The sequence below is a fragment of the Carcharodon carcharias genome, chromosome 30, assembly GCF_017639515.1.
Source record: "Carcharodon carcharias isolate sCarCar2 chromosome 30, sCarCar2.pri, whole genome shotgun sequence".
NCBI lineage: Eukaryota > Metazoa > Chordata > Chondrichthyes > Lamniformes > Lamnidae > Carcharodon > Carcharodon carcharias.
In genome coordinates, this window is record NC_054496.1 from 19,831,102 (window position 1) to 19,853,311 (window position 22,210).

At 46.5% G+C, this 22,210-nt stretch overlaps 1 protein-coding gene across 1 annotated transcript; it reads left to right on the top strand.

Annotated features, from left to right (window-relative positions):
- The first annotated feature begins 1,162 nt into the window (after window positions 1-1,162).
- On the top strand, window positions 1,163-21,989 carry LOC121271403 (adhesion G protein-coupled receptor E5-like). Its single transcript, XM_041177391.1, has 9 exons — window positions 1,163-1,211; window positions 2,324-2,527; window positions 3,486-3,706; window positions 5,769-5,835; window positions 11,169-11,260; window positions 12,995-13,163; window positions 16,331-16,429; window positions 18,239-18,305; window positions 21,618-21,989. The coding sequence occupies exons 3-8, from the start codon at window positions 3,546-3,548 to the stop codon at window positions 18,254-18,256; spliced, it is 606 nt and encodes a 201-aa protein (XP_041033325.1). The 5' UTR covers window positions 1,163-1,211; window positions 2,324-2,527; window positions 3,486-3,545; the 3' UTR covers window positions 18,257-18,305; window positions 21,618-21,989.
- Window positions 21,990-22,210: the final 221 nt, after the last annotated feature.

The following is a 22,210-nucleotide window of genomic DNA, read 5'->3' on the forward strand; positions in this document are numbered from 1 at the left end:
CTTACTGAACACATCATTTGAAATCCTCTCTCCCATTACAGTTCTCTCTTCGAAATCCGTGTCCACTGCATCGCATCCCTTTTGCCAAGGTCCTGCCTCGGTTGCCATTATGTAGGGGGTGGTGACATGTGTGTCAGCTTCACCTCTGACTTCTGAGCAGTCCAAATCGCTCCCGCTCCCTGGGTTCTAGACCTTGGACTTATTTGGGGGGTTGTGACAAAGTGCAGCAGACAACTGGTTTTGGTGCAAGAAAAACAAAATCTGGGTTTATTGAAGTCACAAATGGATTTATAACATTAGGATTGCACTGAGATTATAGAGACCTACAAAGCACACTTAGTTAAGAATGGGGAACACACGGCATAACGAGGGAAAATCACGCTACTAATCCCCTTACCCTTATCCCATCCCCAAAACCTAACTAAATTGAACTAGGAGAGGTCAGGGGTCATGCTCACCAACCAGGGTTCCTTGATAGATTGAAATCCAGCCAGGTAAGCCGGTTGCAGTTTTGGGGGACGCTCTTTGTGTCCTCTGGGGCCTGCCGTTCCCATGTGGTCCTGGTCTGTGGAATCTGCGAAGGGTCTTCAGTTGGGTGGAGGGCGCGGTTGTGGGTGGTCGATCTTCGTGGAGGGCTGCGGTTGCGGCCTTGTCTTCGGTTGAGCTGCCACCCTGTCCCCCTCACCCTGATGTTGTCTGCGGGCCTGCAAACCTCCAGATCTCCTTCCTCCGCTTGGCTCAGCTCCCTGCTTAAACTCTGCTTCAACCACTCCAAAGCTCACCCTCCAAAAACTTTGTTTCAACCTTTGTAACTGCTGGCCCAGTTATACTGTTTTTTTTCGAATTTCTTATCTGAAACCAAATCAAGGTTAGTTCTTTGCCTGATTTGGGCTTCTTCAGGTGATTGTTGTCTCGTTGTTTTTAATGGGCTCGCATGATGTTTATCGTTGTCTTCCTGTCCCTGTCACTAGTCTTGAACTGCAAGCCATTGTATATGTGGAGTATTGATGGGCTTGCATAAATGCATTGATTGCAGCCTTCCTGCCTTAGTAGTTAGTAGCGATTATTTATGCAAGATTTTGATGGGCTTTAGTTTCATGTAAGATGAAGTCTTTCTCTGGGTTGATTATTTTAAAGGGAAGAATGCGTATTCTGTCTCCTCTCGTTATTTGGCTTCAGGCAATAATCCACACTACGCTCAACAAGCCCAGGTATGTTCAGTCCCAGGCCTTCATGGGCCTAGCTTCCTGTGTGCAGGGTTCTATACTTAGCCCAGCAGTTGGGTCCTCTGCCATAAAAGTCCAAAAGTCATATCCTTGTCGATGATATGAAAAATGTGGGAATTTTGAGAACCCTTCACCCATTTCCCGACTGCTCCTGGGCCCGCTGATAGTGTGCTCCTGCCCAAGGTAAAATTCAGGCCCAAGTAGGTGGTGGGTTCAGTCTGCCCGTCGTCCACCCAGTGCCCGTTACAAGCGAGAATTGGCACCGGAGGTGGGAAATTTATGATCATGAAGGATTTGGCCAACAAAGCACCAAGCGCTTTTGCCTGTCAGCCCGGGAGAAGGCAGTACCAGGTTTGTGTGTGTTTGGCCCCCTCTGATCTGCATCTGGTGCTATTACTGGAAACGTGTGAGCAGAGCGATCATCGATTTGGATGCACATTACGCTCTCAACTTAAATCACTCCCTGAGACAGCGGAGATTGATAAGATCAGCTTCAGAATCACACTGTACAGAAAGAAACCACTTGACTCACTGCACCGATACCCTTTGAAACTGCTTCTCCAGAGACCTGCATATTTTAACTTTTCAACCACATGTGCAATTTGCTTTTGCAAGATATCGTTGAATCTGTTCCCACCACCTTTTCAGATCAAAACAACTTGCTGGGTTGAAAAGAGATACTCCCCATTTATCCTCTGCCCCTTTTGCCAATTGCCTTCAATCTTTGCCCTCCAGTTACCAACCCTCCTGCCACTGGGAACAGTTTCTCCCGATCCTTCCGATTTCCCGATTTTTCCCAAAACCTTCAATCGCTTTGGGCACGTCTGCTCAATTTGTAATCCCGCAGCTTTTGGCCACCATTCTCTGTGAAGTTATGATGCCCCTATGATGTAGAAATCGCTTGAGTATTGCCCATATCTCGTCATCGGTTGCTAATCTCAAATCAATGTATCATCGTGACATTTTATCAAGACTGCCCTTTGCAGACACTGCCTTTACCTTCTGCCCTGTCACTGCTAGCAAAGTCCCTCAACAACAAAGAGAAATGGACTCATTAAATAATCCCGATGACTGATCTCCCTCTGTTTTGTTCACAGGATCTCCCAGATGTGTTTGAGGTTAAAGTCATCACACAGATTGGATTAAGCATCTCGCTGGTGTGTCTGATACTGGCAATTGCAATATTTGTCACTTGCCATCCCATTAAAGGCACAAGACGCACCATCCACGTTAACCTGTGCCTGAGCTTGTTTGTCGCTGATTTAGTCTTCCTTTTTGGAATTTCACAAACGAAAAATCGGGTAAGAGATCCTAATGATCCTTCTGTTCATGATACCGTGCCGAAGGGAGGTGGCATGATATGCTGCATTGTCCCCTTTGTTCCAGTCAGGCACGCAATCTCATCAGACAGTTAATGGAAGAAAGTGGTGGAATCCTTGCATAAAATGCCTCTGATCTGACCAGACCTTAGCTTCACTGATCAAGCCCACCATCAAAAGTCATCATTTGGACCCTCTGTGGTAACAGCTCCACCTCATGGCCAACTCCCTTAACTTCAACCCATTTCAATTTCACGTGACCGTCCCTTCCCTTTTGACAATCTATGGGGGCGGAGTGGCGCGGAGTTCCTGTTGAGTTTCCCACCTGCCCTGGTTAGGCAGGGCACCGTTAGTAACAAGAGCTTTGATGATCAGAGTATGTCATTCCAGTCGGCGCTGACCTCAGAGAGGGTGACATTGGGGTGGTGGAATTGGCCTCAGCCTCGCCGATCTAGAGGGGACGATAAAACCAGCCCAATGTTCCCTGGTTGATCAACAGCCTCTTTACTTGGGAGTGCCCAGTCAACAGGGTGAGTCTAGGACTGTGTGCTCTGACAATAATTCAACCCAAGGATATACGGGGGTGTGTAATCGTGGAAAATGGGCAATGCAAGTCAGCAGCCATTGAAGTTATTCTGACAAGGGAACTAATCAAGAGACCAACATTTTCCTTAAACCAACAGAGTGATTCATCTCCTCCACCCCGCATGCGTTAATATAACTATCACTCACACCAGCCAGAGAGATTTGAACCCACTTTGGGGCAGCGAATTGTACAATATTAATTCTTACGCGTGTAGCTAAGTTATTCGCTTGAGGCATCTCAATGAAGCTCCCTGATCCATGAAATATGTTTTGATATTATACCCTTTCATGTCCTCTTACTATCTATGCTCCAGTTGCTGGTGCACTGAATTAACACCCTGACTGTTCTGTTTAGATTCTTTGTGGTATCATCGCAGCCGTTCTCCACTACTCCTTTCTGTCGGTGTTCGCCTGGATGTTTCTAGAAGGAATCCAGATTTACCTGATGGTGCAGGTAGCCTTTGCCCCCAAGGTTCCTCTCAAGAGGTTCATTTATTGGATTGGCTATGGGTTTCCGGCTCTGATTGTGGCCATTTCGGCAGCAGCTTATCATGAAGGATACGGTACCAAATCAATGTGAGTTTACAATCCTATCTACCTTGCAACGGTGTCCTAAGCATCTCTGTTTCTCTCTCCTCCTTTAAGACCCTCCATAAAATCTTCCACCTAGGCCAAATGTTTGGTCATCTGTCCTAATATTTCCTCGCTTGGCCCAGGCGAAGAACCTCAAGACGTGATACGATTGGAAAGGCATTTTACAAATGCAAGTTGTTGTTAAAATAAAAGCAGGAACTGCTGGGAAAGCTCAGCAGGTCTGGCAGCATCTGTGGAGAGAGAGGAACAGAGTTAACGGTTTGAGTCTGTGTGATCCTTCCACAGGCTCGAAACATTAACCCTGTTTCTCTCTCCACAGATGCTGTCAGACCTGTTGGGTGTTCTCAGCATTTTCTGTTGTTTGTTTCAGACTTCCAGCATCCGCTGTATTTTGCTTTTTTCTTGTTAAAACGCAGCGGCCAGGATTTTCCGGTCCTGCCCTTGACAGGAATCATCGCAGGAATGGAAAATCCCGGCCAGTGCCTGTTCTGGAAGTCTCTTCTTTTGATTCGGTTTGAATGCGATGTCGCCAGCTTTGGTTGGACCCCTTCCAAGAGGTGTTATCACACAGCCTCCGGGCATTCAACCACCCTGCTCCATCCACTCCCGTCATTGGTCACATGACACAACTACCCTCACCCTCTCCCAGGCCTTTGGGAAGCAAAGGCGAGATCATGGTTAGATCATTGGGTGGATTCTTGAGTGTCCATCAAACCTGGTGCTCCCTCACCGCCGTTATTGTGCATTCAAAGAAAATGAATCCTTTTTATTGACTCTACCTTTCCTTCTGAGGGCTACTTGCCTCCTTGTCCAGGAAATTTGCCTTTAATTTCCTGGAGACTCCGGGGCAATCCTGCAGGGCTGGCAGCCCTGGAATCCCAAAAGGGAACTGGATAATTACTTGAAAGGGGAGAAACAAAGCTGCAGGGCCATGGGGAAAGAGCAGGCACCTGGACCACCCTTCCAAAGAGCAGCACAGCAGGAGCCGAATGGCCTCTTCCTGTGCTATATCATCCGACGGGCGGAGTTTTACACAGGCGGGATTTTACGGTCCCGTCCAAGTCAACGTACTTTTGAATGGCTCCCCCCATCTCATGGCCCCGCCCCCTCCCGCGATGGGGCCATAACATTCCGCTCTATGATTCTACAGGTGGAGAGCATAGAAATAGGAGTAGGAGTAGGTCATTCGGCCCATCGAGCCTGCTTCGCCATTAAATAAGATCGTGGCTGATCTGATTGTGGCCATAACTCCATTTTCCTGCCTTCCCTCATAAACCCTAAGCTCCTTGCCAGTCAAAAATCTATCTAACTCAGCCTTGAATATATTCAACAACACAGCCTTCACTGCTCTCCCTGGAAGAGGATGCCAAACACTGATCCTCTGATTGAAATTCCACCTCATTGCTGTCTTAAATGGTAGACCCCCAAGTCCTAGCTTTCCCACGAGAGGAAAAGTCCTCTTGGCATCCATCTTGTCAGGTCCCCTCAGAATCTTATACATCTCATTAAGATCGCTGCTCATTCTTCGAATCTCCAATGAGCGAAGGCCAAACCTAACCACCCTTTGCTGATAGGACAACCCTTTCATCCCTGGAATCAGCCTAGTGAACCTTCTCTGAGCTGCTCCCAATTCAACTATGTTCTTCCTTAAGTAAGATGACCAAACTATAATCCAGAAGCAGCCTCACCAAAGTTTTGTACAGTTGGAGCAAGAGCTCCCTACTTTTATCCTCCACTCCCCTGGAAATAAAGGCCATTGGATGTTACTCTGTATTGTTAACCCCTCTTGCCAATGCCCTTTCTCTCCAGTTGGTTCAATAGGCCTCAGGCCTTCTCTAGCACCACATCCAAGGTTGCCCTTTTATAGGTGCTTGGATATGTCGAGTCTACTGGAGCTCGGATGAGCCAATGGCATGAGGGATCATTGTGCAAGAGGGTTTTTGTGGAGTGCTGGACGAGCTGATTTGTGGATATGTAGCCTCTGTTGGATGTCCATGTTGTTTATAACACATGTTCTAACCATCTCCTTTCTTTTTATTCACAGTTGCTGGCTCACTGTTTGCAAATGCTTTGTGTGCAGCTTTTTTATACCGGTTGCTATCATCAAAATTGTAAGTTTAATTGAAAAAGTTTAATTTGCAAATGTATTCTTGAAATGCAGCACACAATACACAAGAATGGATGCCATTTGGCCCACTTAAGGAAGATCTACAAATTCTTCCATCACAGAATCCATCGGTTCCTTAAATTGTATCATGTTTTTGCTCCATTACTTTACTCAAACCTATTGATGTGAAAACCCTTCTGACATTGCTCCTAAGTTTGCCATTTACTAGTGTGAATCTGTGTTCACAAATTAGTGCTTCAGATCTTCCTTTCCCATGCTATTCTTGTCTTATACATTCCCATAAAGTCACCTCCCAGTTGCACCCTTCCTAATAAAATTTCAGAGTCTCTCCGTGGGAGGTCAGGGATCAATCTTGTGTCTCATGTTTGAGCTGCCTCTGTGGCTTGGCGATATTTCATGGGTTGTGGTGACCATGGTTGGACATTATACCTGACTGTAGCTTGACTATGGCGCTATATATTTGACCATACCTTCTGATCTGGACTCCGCTGTTGTCACTAAATCCTGCAGTTGTTCTACGTGGTTTAGTAATTGCTGCCGTTTATTGGTTGGATATGTCTGGTCTACTGGAATGCCTGGAGCCCTTTCAATGCTACAGAAAGCTGAGAGGAGTATAAAAAGTGCAGGGGTGGAATCAAAAAGGAAATTAGGAAAGTAAAGCGAGGGGATGAAAGAACAAGGGCAAGGAAAACCCAAAGATGTTTTACCAATACATTAAGGGCAGGAGTTTTCGGGCAGTGGTTGAGCGCGTGCCTGACCCGAGCGGGAGTGAAATGGTGCGCGGTGACACTGGGCGGGTGTCCCGATGTCATTGCGCACTCTTGGGTTGGTGGGCGTGCACCAGGGACGACAGCGTGGGGCCTGCCGACAATTAAGAGGCCTATTAAGGCCCTTAAGTAACTAATTAAGTTGCACTTTTCTCTGCCCGATCAACTTGTTCGGCGGGTGAATCGGCCAGGCGGCTTTTGCATTTTTGCCGAAACCCCACCCATGGGCGGGATGAGGTTTCCAACACTTGCTAAAAATCAAATAACATTTTTTTTAACATGCACTCCCCTCTTTGTGTGACTGAGTCACATGTGGCGACATGTTTGTCTCATGTGTAAGACGTTTATTTTGGTATTTAAAACCTGTCAGCTCCCTGAGGCAGCTCTGCGCCCTCAGGGATGTGTCATGCGCCTGCTCCCACCCCACCCTCACCCCCCCGTACACACCTCAGCGCTCGTGCCCCTCCCGCTCTCACCCACCCTCCCCCGGCAGCGCTGAGGCTCTCAGTGCGCCTTTCATGACGCCCGGACGTTAATTGGCCAGCCGGCGTAAAATCACGGTTTGAGCCCGATCGCGGGCGGCGGTCAGTCTCACTGCCCTTCTCGGGCCTGCCTACCATACCTGCCCGATGAGGGGTAAATCCTCCCCTAGGAGTAAGAGGATAACTATGGAAATAGTCAGTCCCATAAAAGATCAAGAAGGCAACCTGTGTGTAGAGGCAGAAGCTGTGGGCACGGTTCTAAATGAATACTTATTGTCTGTCTTCACTAAACGGGGGGGGGAACGATGCAAACATCGTAGTTGAGGAAGAGGAGTGTGAAGCACTGGATGTGATAAGCATGGAGCGAGTGAAAGTATTAAGGGGAGTAGCATCCTTGAAAGTGGATAAATCACCAGGGCCGCTTGAAATGTATCCCAGGCTGTTATAAGAAGCCAGGGAGGATCTAACGGATGCTCTGACCATCATTTCCCAATCCTCACTGGATGTAGGTGTGGTGCCTGAGGATTGGAGGTCTGCTAATCTTGTACGCTTTGTTTAAAAATGGAGCAAGTTTATAGGCCAAACAATTACAGGCCAGTCAGTCTAACCTGAGTAGTGGGCAAATTATTGGAATCAATTCTCCGAGACAGAATAAACTGTCACTTAGAAAGGCACGGAGTTATCAAGGACAGTCAGCATGTATCTGTTCAGGGACGATCATGTCTGACTGACTTAGCTGAATTTTTTGAGGGGGGGTAACAAGGAGGATTGATGAGGGTAGTGCAGTTCAGGTGGTCTACATGGATTTTATCAAGTCTTTTGGCAAGGTCCCACATGACGGACTGGTTGAAAAAAGTAAAAGCCCATGGGATCCAGGGGAATGTAACAAGCTGGATACAAAACTGGCTCAGTGGGAGGAAAGAAAGGGTAATTGTTGACGGGTGTTTTTGTGACTGGAAGACTGTTTCTAGTGGGGTTCCACGGGCTCAGTACTAGGTCCCCTGCTTTATGTGGCTTATATTAGTGATTTTGACTTAAATGTAGGGGGCATGATCAAGAAGTTTGAAAACAACACAAAAATTGGCTGAATGGTTGGTAGTGAGAAGGATAGCTGTAGACTGCAGGAAGATGTCAATGGACTGGTCAGGTGGTTAAGAAAGTGACAAATGTACTTTGTCCCAGAGAAGTGTGAGGTGATGCATTTAGGGAGGTCAAGCAAGGCAAAGGAATACACAATAAACGGGAGGATAATAACAGGGGCAGAAGTGAGGGAGGGACCTTGGAGTGCATTTCCAAGGATCCCTGAAGGTAGCAGGATGGGTCAAAAGGTGATTAAGAAGGCACAGGGAATGTTTTCCTTCATTAGCCGAGACATAGAATATAAGAGCAGGGAGGTTATGCTGGAGTTATGTAAACACTAGTTAGGCCACAACTAGAGCACTGTGTGCAGTTCTGGTCACCCCATTTCAGAAAGGATGTAATTGCAACAGAGAGGGTTACAGTACGAAAATGTTACCATGATGGGAAATTGCAGCTAAGCGGAAAGATTGCACAGGCTGGGATTGTCTTCCTGGAACAGAGGAGGCTGAGGGGAGATTTGGTAGAGGTGTAGAAGGTTGTGAGGGGCCTGGATAGAGTAGATGGGAAGGACCTATTTCCCTTAGCAGAGAGGTCAGTGACTAGGGGGCATAGATTTAAAGTGATTGGTAGAAGGAATAGAGGGGTGATGAGGAAAACCTTTTTCTTCACCCAGAGGCTGTTAGGGGTCTGGAACTCAGCCTGAAAGGGTGGCAGGGAACAAAACCCTCAACTCATTTCAAAGGTGTCTAGATGAGCACCTGAAGTCCCGTAACCTCCAGGGCCACGGACCAAGTGCTGGGAAATGGGGTTAGGCTGGGTAGCTCATTTAACGGTTGGCGCAGAGTGGCCTCGTTTTGTGCCATAAGTTTTCTACATCTTTTAAATATCTGAAAGGGAGGAACGTGCAGGGGTGCGGGGAAAGGGCAGGGATGTGAATTTGGTCCTTAGGAGAGCCAGCATGAACTTGATGGGCCAAATGGTCACCTTCGGTGATGTCGTGATTCTGTGATTCAAAGGGCAGAGTTTTGCCCTCGTCGGGTGGTCTCGGTGGGGGGTGAGTGGGAGTGCTCGGGGTTCCACACTGCTGGGCCAAGGAAGGCCCGCCCAGTGTGAAAGGTGTGCTGCTGCGCTCAGCGCTGCCTGTGTGGGGATGAGAGGAGGGCGAGCGCCGATGTTCGCGCAAGCGGGTGCGGGAAAAGCTCCCCGGGGCACAGAGCTGCCTCAGGAGAGTCAAAGTTATAAAAAAAAATCAAAAACAAAGCATTTAAAAACGTTACAAAACACGTCCCCTCATGTGACTCTGTCACACGGGCAGGGACATGTTATAGATGAAAAGTTAAAATTTTTACTTTATTTTTTTTATCGCTGCTGGAAACCTCATCCCGCCCGTGGATGAGGTTTCCTAAAAAAAACTCAAAGGCCGCTTTGGCCATTTTGCCTGCCCTGACAACCATAAGGGTTGGACGGGCAGCGAAAAATTACCTTTAATTGGCAATTTAATGGCCTGAATAGGTCTGTTCATTGTTGGCGGGCGCGCTGCCAACTCCCACGCGTGCCTACTGGCCGAAATATCGCCTGAGTGCGCAATGACATCAGGACGCTCGCCCAACGCCATCCCGTGTCATTTTATGCTCGCTCAGATCGGGCACACACCCGCCTGACATGGTAAAAACTCTGGCCTATAACTTTTACCTCGTTTCCACACTATTTATGAGATACTTGCTTCATTCATATATGTGAAGTTCTTTAAACTTGTACCTAATGAGTCTCATCTATCTTCATATTGCTCAATTACTTTGAGTCCAAGTGTCCCAGCGCATTGTGCAAGGTCATTTTCACTGGGCCTCGCAGATGCCAACCTTGATTGAGGTCATGAGGTCAGTAGGAGGCCACTCTGTTTGGGCACCCAGCAGATTACTGGGCTATGGTGGTGGGTGGGCTATGTTTTGGATGTGTGCCATGCCCTACAGCCTGGAAAGTCCAGTAGTGGCCACCGTGGATGGTTGGGGAGAGTTGCTTGCTGGCATTCCCACCCCTCAAACTGCCCCTAGAGATATTTAGCAGATCTGCCAACAACCACCTTTGTCAGAGGGTTGTAGATAAATAAATGTAAAAGATAATTGAGTCTTTAACTTTCAAGCATGAACTCCAAGATTAGGCCTGTTCTCATTTCGTATATCATTGCCAATCGTACATTGGGTCGCTTTGAGGGCCAGGAAAGTGGGAATCTCCTCATCGATCCTCCTTGAGGGAGATGGGCTGATGATCCAACCATTGCAAGTGAACTGAATATATTTAAGGCAGAGGTAGATAGATTCTTGACTAACAAGGGAGTCAAAATGTCCAAGGGGTAGGCAGGATAGTGGCATTGAGGCCACAATCAGATCAGTCACGATTTTATTGAATGGTGGAGCAGCCTCAAGGGGCTGAATGGCCTACTCCTGCTCCGAGTTCATATGCTCGTATGAACTCTTTTCCAAAGCCAACTCTTGGTGGTCCAAGCCTTCCCCTGGCTGTTCTGCCTGAGTTACAGCGGGAGTGCATGAGTTTGGGGATTTTTAGACTCCGGTTTTGCCTAACTCATTTTCTAGCTCTCAAATTTACCCCTGTGGTTCCTCCCACTTTGATATTACCTGTTAATCTGACCAGTGTGCATTGAGTTCCTGAGCCCAAGTCATGAATGCTAATTTGAAACATTTAAGGGTTCCTAACACTGATCTGACAGGGAGCACTGCCACACTGGGAAGGAGCAACAGTGCTGGCTGACCTAACCCTCTCCTCAACATGTCACCGAGTAAATTATGGCACTCACACCTTGCCTAGCTAAGATTTGCGAATGCAGCTGAGAGTCTATCCTCTGTCTCAACAGATAAAGTTATGTTGGGGGTGGGAGGGGGTGTAGGGTGGGGTGAGGGGCGGGTGCAAAACGAAATGTCAGACTGCTTCTTAATCATTTGAGCATTGCCATATGTGTCTTTTCATTGCAGGTCAATTTTTACTTCCTTGTCATCACGTTGATTAAATTGAAAGCAGTAATGTCAAAACCAAGTTCAGAGGGAGGGGGACTGAGAAGGAAGAGGTAACTGCTTATGTATGTGTGAAATTTTACGGGGTTTTACAGTCCCGCCGAAGTCAATGGATTTTTGAATAGCTCGGTGCGTTTTACGGCCCTGCCTCCTCCTCCACGACAGGACCATAAAATTCCATCCATGTTCATGTTCATCACTTGGTTCTCAGGTTGAGTGATTCTTACACCATTTTCCACAGCTCTTTCATGACAGTAAGGCCTTTTAATTGTCTTGCTGTTCGCCTCACAAATATAAAGTTGAGGTTCCACGATAGCTTAATGGGTCAGTCTATCTATCAACCAATTCGATTCATTCCTCTTGATATCAAGAAACAGCTGAGCACATTGAATTTAGCTAAGGCTATGGGTCCCAATAACATTCCAGCTGTAGCGCTGGGCTTGTGTTCCAGAGCGAGTCCCATCTCTAGCCAAGCTGTACAGCTACAACATTGACAATGTCGAAAACTGCCCAGGTATGTCCTGCCCACAAGAAAGCAGCAGAAGCCTAATCCGGCCAGGTACCGCCCCATCAAGTGATGGAAATTGCAATACTGCTAGGAAGTGACATTTGCCTGGATGAGTGCAGCACCTACAGCACTCAAGAAAGTCAGCGCCATCCAGGACAAAGCAGCCTACTCGACTGGCACCCAATCCACCTCCTTAAACATTCACCCCTGCCCCCCCGGCACCAAACCACAGTAGCAGCAGTGTGTACCATCTCGAACATGCACTGCAGGAATTCACCAAGGCTGCTTAGACAGCACCTTCCAAACCCACGACCACTGCCATCCAGAAGGATCAGGGCAGCAGATGCATGGGAACACCACCAGGTACAAATTCCCCTCCAAGCCACACACCATCCTGACTTGGAACTATATTGATATTCCTTTGCTGTCGCTGGGTCAAAAGCCTGGAGCCCCCTTCCCAACTGTACTGTGGGTGTACCTACACCACATGGTCTGCGGTACTTGAAGAAGGCGGCTCTTGCCAGCAACTCTGACATCCCATAATGAATAAAACACTCACCAATGACCTGCTCACCAGTGCTCTGTTATTGTTCCATAAGGATCACTTGATTCCAAACCTCACTGTAGACTTGGTGCGCAGACAGACTTCATTGAGTTTAATTCCAGAGGTGAGGTAAGCGGAACTCCCCTCGACATCAAGATAGCGCTCGACCAAGTAAAACTGAAGTCAATGGGGATCAGGGAGCGGGAGGGGGTAAACTCTCCAAGCACTGGATTCATATCTGGCATTTGGAGAAATACTTGTAGCTAATGGAGACCAATCAGCCCAAGGACAATGCTCAGGGCAAGATCGTAGGGCCATCTATCTTCAATTGTTCCATCAATGACCATCCAGTTTGGAGCAGTTTACCATTTAACAAGCAGTTGGTGACTCTGCAGCTATGTATAACTTGGTCTGGATGTGCCGTCTAACTGATATTATATCCTAATTTTGTTGCTGATGAAGTTTATATTTAATTTTTTTTAATACAGTTTCTTTCAATTGGTTACAATTGTTTCTCAAAGTATTCTTCTGTGCAGTGGGGTTGTATCAGACAACATAACTTCACTATCAATTTAAGTCAACCGTGTCAATAGAAACCTTTCATTGTGTAGGTAATTATAATAAGTGGCATCATGTTATAAATATTACCATTTGTAACTATTGTTATTTATTCTACATCTAATATTTATTTGGACTCTGAATAGCTTGATAATTTATTGATTTTTTTTTCCACAGAATATTTACACAGACAGCCATTGGTCAGTCAGTCATCTTGGGCTGTGCATGGATTACTGGTATGTTTTACATCCGGGGAGCAACCATTCCAATGATGTACATCTTCGCCTTATTAAACAGCCTCCAGGGAATGTTTATCTTCATCATGCACTGCATGATATATAAGCAGGTAAGTCTTCATCCCTGTATTTAATGTGTTCCTCACACACTCTGGAGTCTTGTGTAGACATAAGTTGAGAAACCATCTGCCCCTCCTTCCTCGTTTGAAGGTGCTGAATTACCTCGAATGGCTCAGCTCTAATTTTGAGATGTCCCCTTGGATTTTTTTCCAAGAAGTTAATCGGACAACCCTTCAATTTCATGTATCGAAGGCAAAACAATTAATTTATGCAACCTGCTCATATCATTGAACCCTTTCAGCCCTCCTATCATTCTGGTCAATCTTCACCCCTCCAAGGCTTGTATCTCCTTCCTGAGGTCGGGTGCCCAAGACTGAATGCAGTACTCCGGCTGGGGCCTGAGTGAGACTTTATACAACAGAGGCATAACTTTCATCCCTTTATCTCCCAGATGTTAGATTTAACCCTCGCCAGTTCACCTGACAAAAAGTTACGAAAACCCAACCTAATTCACGCACAAAGGTTGATTTTAATATTCTGCACAATCACTCAATTCCTAAAGGTTTCCTGATATGGACTGCATTTTATGGCCCCGTTGTGGTGGGGATGAGTTGTGTAAAATGCAGTGAGCCGTTCAAAAGCCCGTTGATATCAGCGAGACCGGAAAGCTCCACCAGCGGAAGGGGCTGTAAAATTCCGCCCTTTGTTGGTCTCAACTAAGCATATGGGATTGACTGACTGTTAACTTAACACATTGCCAAGTATGCCTTAAGGTTAACCCACTCACTATGCCCGCTCGCTGACAAAACCATCCACCAATTGTCTGACTGTAGTGGGAGGCGAACTCAAATGGCATCATAATTTTATATATCTTGGTTCATCAAGATGATAACTTGTTATTTGTTCTATATATGATATTTATTTGGATGCTGAATAATTTGATAATTGATTGATTTTTCACAGGGTATTTATACAGGTGGCCATTGGTCGGTCGGTCACCCTGAGCTATATGTAGATATTGGGTGTGTTTTACATCCAGAAGGCACCAAGTAGTTGCTCTAAGCTATGGAAGAGTTCGGTGTTGAAAGCTCCTAAGTTAGATATGGCATGCTCCACATTCAGAATATAAGTTTCCATACTCTATCCCAGCAAATAGCCTGAGCTCCCTCAGATGAACTCTCCCCACACACCAGTGTGACAATTTCACTTCCCACACCCACACTCTTTAAAGCCTTGCTGAGCACAATAGTTCAAATTTGGCGCAGTCAAATAGTGAGACATTTTGTACTGTGACCTTGCACCTAACAGGCCCTGTGGTGCAGCTGTCCAACCTCATTGGACAGCTGGAAGAAGAGGGGAGTTCTGTTACACCCATCTTCTTCAACATAAATATACAAGGATAGTCAAAGATTGGTGAAACAATGATGTGGGCTCTTTATATGAAGATTTGACTATACACAGATAGATTTAATAGGAGGCTAAGTACAGTACATCTGACGTTTACCCTGCTGCTTGCACATGACTACAAGTCATGGGACGATTACATCATATCCAATGGTAATGATTGACAGCAGTTTAAGATACTCCCCCTTAAAGGTACATGTCATTATATCGCAACATAACTGGACGTATATCTGAATGGTAGGAGGAAACTGCAGTGACTGTTAGAAATCTGGAAAAATACAGAGAAACAAAAAGCAACAATTGTCCCATCAAATGTACTCCTTCCATGGACCATGCATAATTTAGTCTCAAATGAGCTCTACCCCAATCAGGGATAGTCTGCACAGAGTAGACTGAGTGGAATGGACCTATATTCAATGGAGTTTTGAGGAACGAGTGATGATCTGATAAAAAAATATCTGGAATTCTGAGTAACTGGCTGGCTGGAAAGTCGAGAACTAGAGGTCATAGTCTCAGGATCATGGCTTGAGAATTTAGGACTGGGATGAGGACAGTGTTTTTCACTTAAATGTGAATCATAGGGGGATTCTCCGCCCCCGCTAGCTGTGGACACTCCGCTGTCGAGTAAGTTCAAGGTTGAGATCGATAGACGAAACCAAGGTATTTGGGGATGTTGAGTTGAGGTAGAAGATCAGTCACGATCTTGACGGGCAGAATTTTCTGCTCGTCAGGTGGTCGTGGGCCCGACCTGAACGGACTCAAAATGACGCGCGGTATTTCAGTCGGTCGGCGTGCACAGGAGTGGGCAGCGCACCCGCCGACAATTAACGGGCCTACTAAAAGCCGTTCAAAATCTAACTGAATTCAATTTTTCGCTGCTGGTCTAAGATTAAGTTTGGCGGGGCGAGCAAGTGAAAAGGCCAAGTGGCCTTTGGATTTTTTTTTTTGCGAAACCTCATCCACGGGCGGGGTGAGGTTTTGATCTGTCATTAAAAAAAAAACAAAACGTTTTCGAGCTAATTTCCAACACGTCCCTGCTTCATGTGACAGAGTAGCATGAGGGGACACGTTTTTAACATTTTACAATTCTTTATTTTTGATTTTTTAAATCTTCAGCTGCCCCTGCCTCCGGGAGTTTTCCTTGTGAGCAACTGCGCACATGCACCAAGTTCCCCACCCGCTCCCCTCCCCTCCCCTCCACACCCTGGCACCGCTTAGTGCTGCAGTGCGCATTTCACGTTGGGCGGGCATTCATTGGCCAATCGTGGGTGGCGCTCGGCTTCCCAATTGTCCCCGCTCACCCCCGACGAGGGCAAAATCCTGGCCCATGAGTGGCAGAGCAGGCTTGAGAGGCTGAACGGCCTAGCCCCCGCTCTTATTTCTTATCTTCTTAAGTACAAAAGGAAACCTTCACGGCCACCAAACAAGACTGTGGTTCGCATCCTGGAACAGCCTGCAAAATATTTCACGTTTATTTTCCCCCAGGTTTTTCTCACCTTTTGCCTTGACCTCTCTGAAGGTGATAACCTGTATGGGAGGGTGTTACCTCAGTGACTGGCCGTTCTTCACGTGTGGATCAATATCATTTGATTTAGGAGGAATGTTTGGTTTTTGCAGGCAAAGCAGTCGAGTTTGATCGCTGGCAATCATTGTCCCCGCTTTGTAGACATTCCAGTTTTCTGGAATCAAGGTTAATTAACGCAGCGGAGATTAGATGTGAACCTGCAACCTCCCTGAACTATGTCACTCATTGGTCCACTTTGAATTATCTGCAGTTTTAAACTTCAGTCCTCCCTGTTCTTGCCTTTAATAGGTGAGGGAGGCCTGTGTTGATTGCCTAGCAGCCTGCTCGAGAAGATCAACAACACATCCACTTACAGCTACCTCCGCCAGACAGACAGCATCGAGCAAGGTAAAAAAAAACCCACCAAAGTTCTTTGGTAGGATGGTGAGAAACCCTTACAGCTAATGAGAATAACAGCAACTTGCATTTATATAACGCCTTTAGTGTGGTAACACATTCAAGAAGTGTGGGTCAAGCAAAATTTGATACTGAGCCACCTCTGGAGATATGAAGTCAGATAACCAAAATCTTGTCCAAAAGGTTGGGTTTTAAGGAGCATTTTAAAGGAGGGAAGAGAGGCAGACTGGTGAAGTGGTTTAGGGAGGAAATTCCAGAGGCAGCTGAAGGCATGGCCACCAATTGTATTGCAATTAAAGTTGGGGATGAGCAAGAGTGCGGCGATATCTTTAGAAGTAGCCAAACTGAACAAAAGTTGAATATCTGAAGAACCCATCCCTAATTGCCTTTGAGAAGGTGGTGGTGAGCTGCCTTCTTGAAGCAGTCCATGTGGTAAAGGTGCTCCCAGAGTGTCATTAGGAAGGGAATTTTGGTACTTGGAATGCGTGTCAATGAAGGAATAGCAATGTATGTCCACGGCAGGAATGGTGTGTGAGTTGGAGGGGAAATTGGAGGTGATGGGTCCCCATGCACCTCATGCCTTTGTCCTTTCAGATGATAGAACTCGCTGGCTTAGAAGTTGTTGCCAAAGAAGCCTTGCTAAGGCACACCCTACAGAAAATATACGTTGTATCTGCTGTATGCTGATGACGAGCGGAAGTTCAACGTAGCTAATTCATAGGAGATATGGCTGGAATGAGCTGATGAGAAAAATGTGAAACTGGGAAGAGCACCTGCTGGAAGACCTTGGCTGATGACAGGAGTACACGCATGCTCATAGTCTCCAGCTTGGTTGGGTGGTAGAGAGATAAGCAGGTGGTGCAAAAACTCTGTCACTAACTAATGAGCCACCATTCACTGCCAGGAAATAATCAAGAGGATGATTGTCAGCACGTCCCATGTAGACTCTGATATCGAGGGCTCAAACCTATATCTGACATTTGCCTCATGGCCAACTAGTCACAGGGCTCCTGTGGGGAGGGCAGATCTAGACAAGATTGTTCCAAGATTTATGGTTCCAAGGGGACAGCACTAATAAGCCCAAGAGGGAGCTCAGGAGAAACTTCTTTACCCAGAGAGTGGTGAGAGTGTGGAACTCGCTACCACAAGGAATAGTTGGGATGAATAACATAGATGCACTTAAGAAGAGACAAGTTAGTTAGATGAGGGAGAAAGGAATGGAAAGATATGCTGAGGAGGTTAGATTTAGAGGGTTGGAAGGAGGCTTGTGTGGAGCATAGGCACCAGCATGGACCTGTTGGGCCAAATGGCCTGTACCTGTGCTGTAAATAAGAAGTAATAAGATGACATGTGTGGCAGCCAATGGCTGGGATTTTCTGGCCCCATTGTGGGCGGGGCTGGAAGATCCCAGCAGTGGGCAGGTGTGGAAAACCTCTCCCAATGTTTTTGACCATAATAATGCGATTATCAGATTCGATGGATCTAATACAAAAACAAAAAAAAAATGCTGGAAAATATCGGCAGGTCTGGCAGCATCTGGGGAGAGGGAAACAGAGTTAACGTTTCGAGTCCGCATGACTCTTCTTCAGAGGAAGGGGAAGTTACGGCTCTGAAAAAGAATTTTACATGGATATGTTTTGATTCCCATTTCACATTTGGATCTGATTCTCCTTTGCGAAATGCCTTTTCATCAAGTTGACGTTTGGGGCTGCCATTTTGAAGACTTGCAAACAGTTGTTGAATCACCAGCTTGATTTTCTTCATCTTCAATCAGTAATTTGTCAATTTTTTCTTTTGAAGGTGGGGGAGTACGCGTGAAGTAACATCGGTCACATGTTGTTGATCCAATGGTTGGGCTCTTACCAGAGTAAGTTCTACAGACTTTTGGAGAAATGTTAATGATTGGCCATCTTATAAATGACAGAATCTGTTGCTGGGGATGGGGTTCTTCCCAGTCACCTCTGGATAATCCTGTAAGGCAGTATTCCAACTGCCAAGTTGACCCTGGCTGGACAAACAACCGAAAGCTTACCAGCTGGTGTGATACGTGTTGTTATCTGGTCAGAATGCAGCAGCGCCTCTTCGCTCTATGGGACTCAACTGAGACATGCACTGGGTCTATAGAGCAGACTCCCTGCTTCCATCATCAGTGACATCCACACTCCTCTACCGGGCTGTAGCAAAGCTGGACATTGTCCTTGAACAATGTTCTGGAGGTGGGAGATGGAGATGGACATGCAGGTGGAAGGGGCAGTCACAGTAGGTTTTACATGGATATATTTTCACTCCCATTTCGCATTTGGATCTGATTCTACTTTCGTGAAATGTCTTTTCATCAAGTTGACGTGTGGGGCTGCCATTTTGAAGACTTGCAAACAATTGTTGAATCACCAGCTTGATTTTCTTCATCTTAAATCGGTAATTTGGGAATTCTTTTCTTTTGAAGGGGGGGAGTGGACTTGAAGCAATGTCGGCCACATAGCATTGATACAATGGCTGGCCTTTTGGACCAAGGCTTCTCACCAGATGTTCTTTGACTTCACTCAAGCTCAGGTTTTATCCCGCGCTAACACATGTTTGGCTGGGCAGCAGGTTTGCTGATTTGCATTAGTTCAGGTTACACAGTGTTGTTTCACACTGTTGTTACGAAGATAGCCACGCCAGCTTTCAAATGCGGTCAAGCCCCAGAGGCAGATAATAGGCCAGGCAAAGGGACTAATCACAGTATCTATCAATTAGCTTTGTATGCTGTCATCAGCTGCATTGGTCTAAAATCTGATGCAAAAAAATTATGATTCATATCTTTTAGGACAGTTCTGAAACGTATTTATTTACAGGTCTTATAATCTGATGGTAATGGGAAGCTAACAGATGCTAGGACCTAAGTTCAGTGCTAGGAGGGAGGTAAGAAGGAGAGCTGGAATGGTGTGGACCGTTCTGTGGGTATATCTCAATGCCTGTGTTTATTCAGATCCCCGGGACTGTGGGACTCACCAAAAAGACACAAGCTGATGCCTCGCAATGAGTCGATAGAAACTGTGAGAGCATCTCCCTGAATCCCTGCTACAATTCTCCTCACATGACGGAAGTGCCTGAATTTCCCCATGCGACCTGCACGGGAGGCTGGGAAGAGGGTTAAAGCAGGGCAGGGCCTTGGCAGGGGGTGTTGGCCCCGATGAGTCCAGGGGACACATAAAGGAGGTCCTTCCTCGCGCACTTGCCCAACCCCAGCCCTGCAGCTAAAGCTGCCAAGCTTCGTGTGTGGCCTGAGGCCTTCCCTCCATGGGGGTGAAATACTAGCCGGGGGTGGGGGGAGGGGGGTTTGCGGTCGCATGAGGCCCTTAAGTGGCCATTAATTGGCCATGTAAAGGCCTCAATAAGCCCACGGGCTGGTGGGCCGCCCTCTGCCTCTCCCGACCCCCCCCAAAATATTTCAGATTGGTCTGGGGGGGCGGTGGGGGGGGTGGGGGGGAGAGTGGGGGTGGCAGAAGGGTCAGTGGCGCAAGGGCCACTCGCCGGATTTTACCTGCTCCCTTACCTTCAAACTAGTCAGCAGGGGAATGTAAAATCCAGCCCAGGGAGTTAACAGGAAAGGACAGAACGCAGCGAAGGAGGGCCAACTTGGGCCTTTCTCTGGTTGGCAAGATGTGACGAGTGATGATCCACAGGGCCTCAACATTTTACTATTTATAGAAGTGACTTGGCTGAAGGGACTGAAAGTATAGTTGCTAAATTTGCTGATGACAAAAAGATCGTTGGAAACTAAGATGTGAGGAGGATGTAAGGAGGCTACAATGGGATGTAGATAGGTTAAGTGAGTGGACAAAGATCTGGCAAATGGAGTATAATGTGGGAAAATGTGAAATTGTCCATTTTGGCAGGAAAAATAAAAAAGAAGTATATTGTCTAAATGGTGAGAGATTGCAGAGCTCTGAGGTGCAGAGGGATCTGGGTGTCCGAGTGCATGAATCACAAAAGGCTAGTAATGCAGGTATAGTGAGTCATTTGGAAAGCTAATAGAAGGTTATCAAAAGTAGGGAGGTTGTGCTTCAGTTTTACGGAGCACTGGTGAGACCACATTTGGAGAGCTGTGTACAGTTTTGGTCACCTTATTTAAGGAAGGATATAAATGCTTTGGAAGCAGTTCAGAGAACGTTTACCAGGCTAATACCTGGAATGGGTGGGTTGTCTTAAGAGGAAAGGTTGGACAGACTAGGCTTGTATCCACTGCAGTTCAGAAGAATAAGAAGCAACTTGATTGAAACATATGAGATCCTGTGGGGAGTTGACAGGGTGGATGTGGAGAGGATGTTTCCTCCTGTGGGGAGAATCTAGAACTAGGGTCACTGTTTAAAAATAAGCAGCCGCCAGTTTAAAGCAGAAACAAGGAGAAATCTTTTCTCTTAGAGGGGAGTGAGTCAAAAGATGATGGAAGCAGAGTCTTTGAATATTTTTAAGGCAGAGGTAGATAGATTCTTGATAAGCAAGGGGGTGATAGGTTATTGGGGCTAGGTGGGAATGTGGATCTCAGACCAGTCATGATTTTAATGAATGGCGGAGCAGTCTCAGGGCAGGTGAGTGGGGGGGGGGGGCGCCGAGTGGTGTCTACTGTTCCTAATTCGCATACAAGAAAAGGAAAGCTTCAGTAGAAAGAAAGAAGAGTTAGAGACACTGAGCTCAATTTTAGCACCCAGACTGGAATACAGCAATGTCAGAGATTTGCCCGTCAAGGAGCAAGAGGCAGATGTGGCCAACTGTAAAGGAAATCAGTGGGAAGGGCCCCCCCCGACTGTTAATGTCAGGCAACAGGAAGCTGGTCATGGGAACGTCCAGGCACAAAGTAAGCACTCCATCCAGGAAGGTAACATTGGGGCAGAGCAGGAGTTGGCCAAGAGAAGAGAGGGCCAAAGTTACTCTGTGGGAGAGAGAAGACCGCACTCCTGCCCATAGGAATCCAAAATAAATTCCTTAAGAATTACCTTATTGGGCTTCCTCTTGCTCTGTTTCCTGTTTCCAGCAGATTTGTTTTGACGGTGAAGATCTCCTACTCAGGCCTTAGGTCAAGATAGCAGATCAAGGCCCTAAATGAAGCCACTGGAGCTTAATTTGCATATTTAAAGAGCACCTCACCCACTGATTGTCTTTGCCTGTATACTAACACTGCGCTCCCTCATCTTAGGCCAGGAGAGCGGAGAGCATGGGTCCCATGGTCCATTTTAACTTCTCCTCATCCCGGAAGAAACCAACTGAGGAGAGAGAAAAGATATCGACCCCACTGTTAGGAAAAGCGAAAGATAATTTTTGTTCTGAATTTCAGATTGTTTTTGTGGTAACTTGTTTTGATTGTCATCGCATAAATCCTCAAAATAAAGGAATTCCTTTGCAAAAGCCAGCTAGTAATTATCGAATCTGAGGGTGACAAAGTCTGTCATTGTTGGATCGTGCTTGACAATTTCTCTTTCCTCTTGTGCTGAAATATTTGTGATCTAAAACATTTTTGGAGCGAAATGCATAAAAGAAATAAATGTATTTTTATGACGAGTCATTGCAATTATTATGTTTCTCTTTTTTAATATTCGTTCATGGGATGTGGGCTTCACTGCCTAGACCGGCATTTATTGTTCATCCCTAATTGCCCTTGAGAAGGTGGTGGTGAGCTGCCTTCTTGAACCGCTGCAGCCCATGTGGTGTAGGTACACCCACAGTGCTATTAGGGAGGGTGCTCCAGGATTTTGACCCAGCGACAGTGAAGGAACGGCAATATATTTCCAA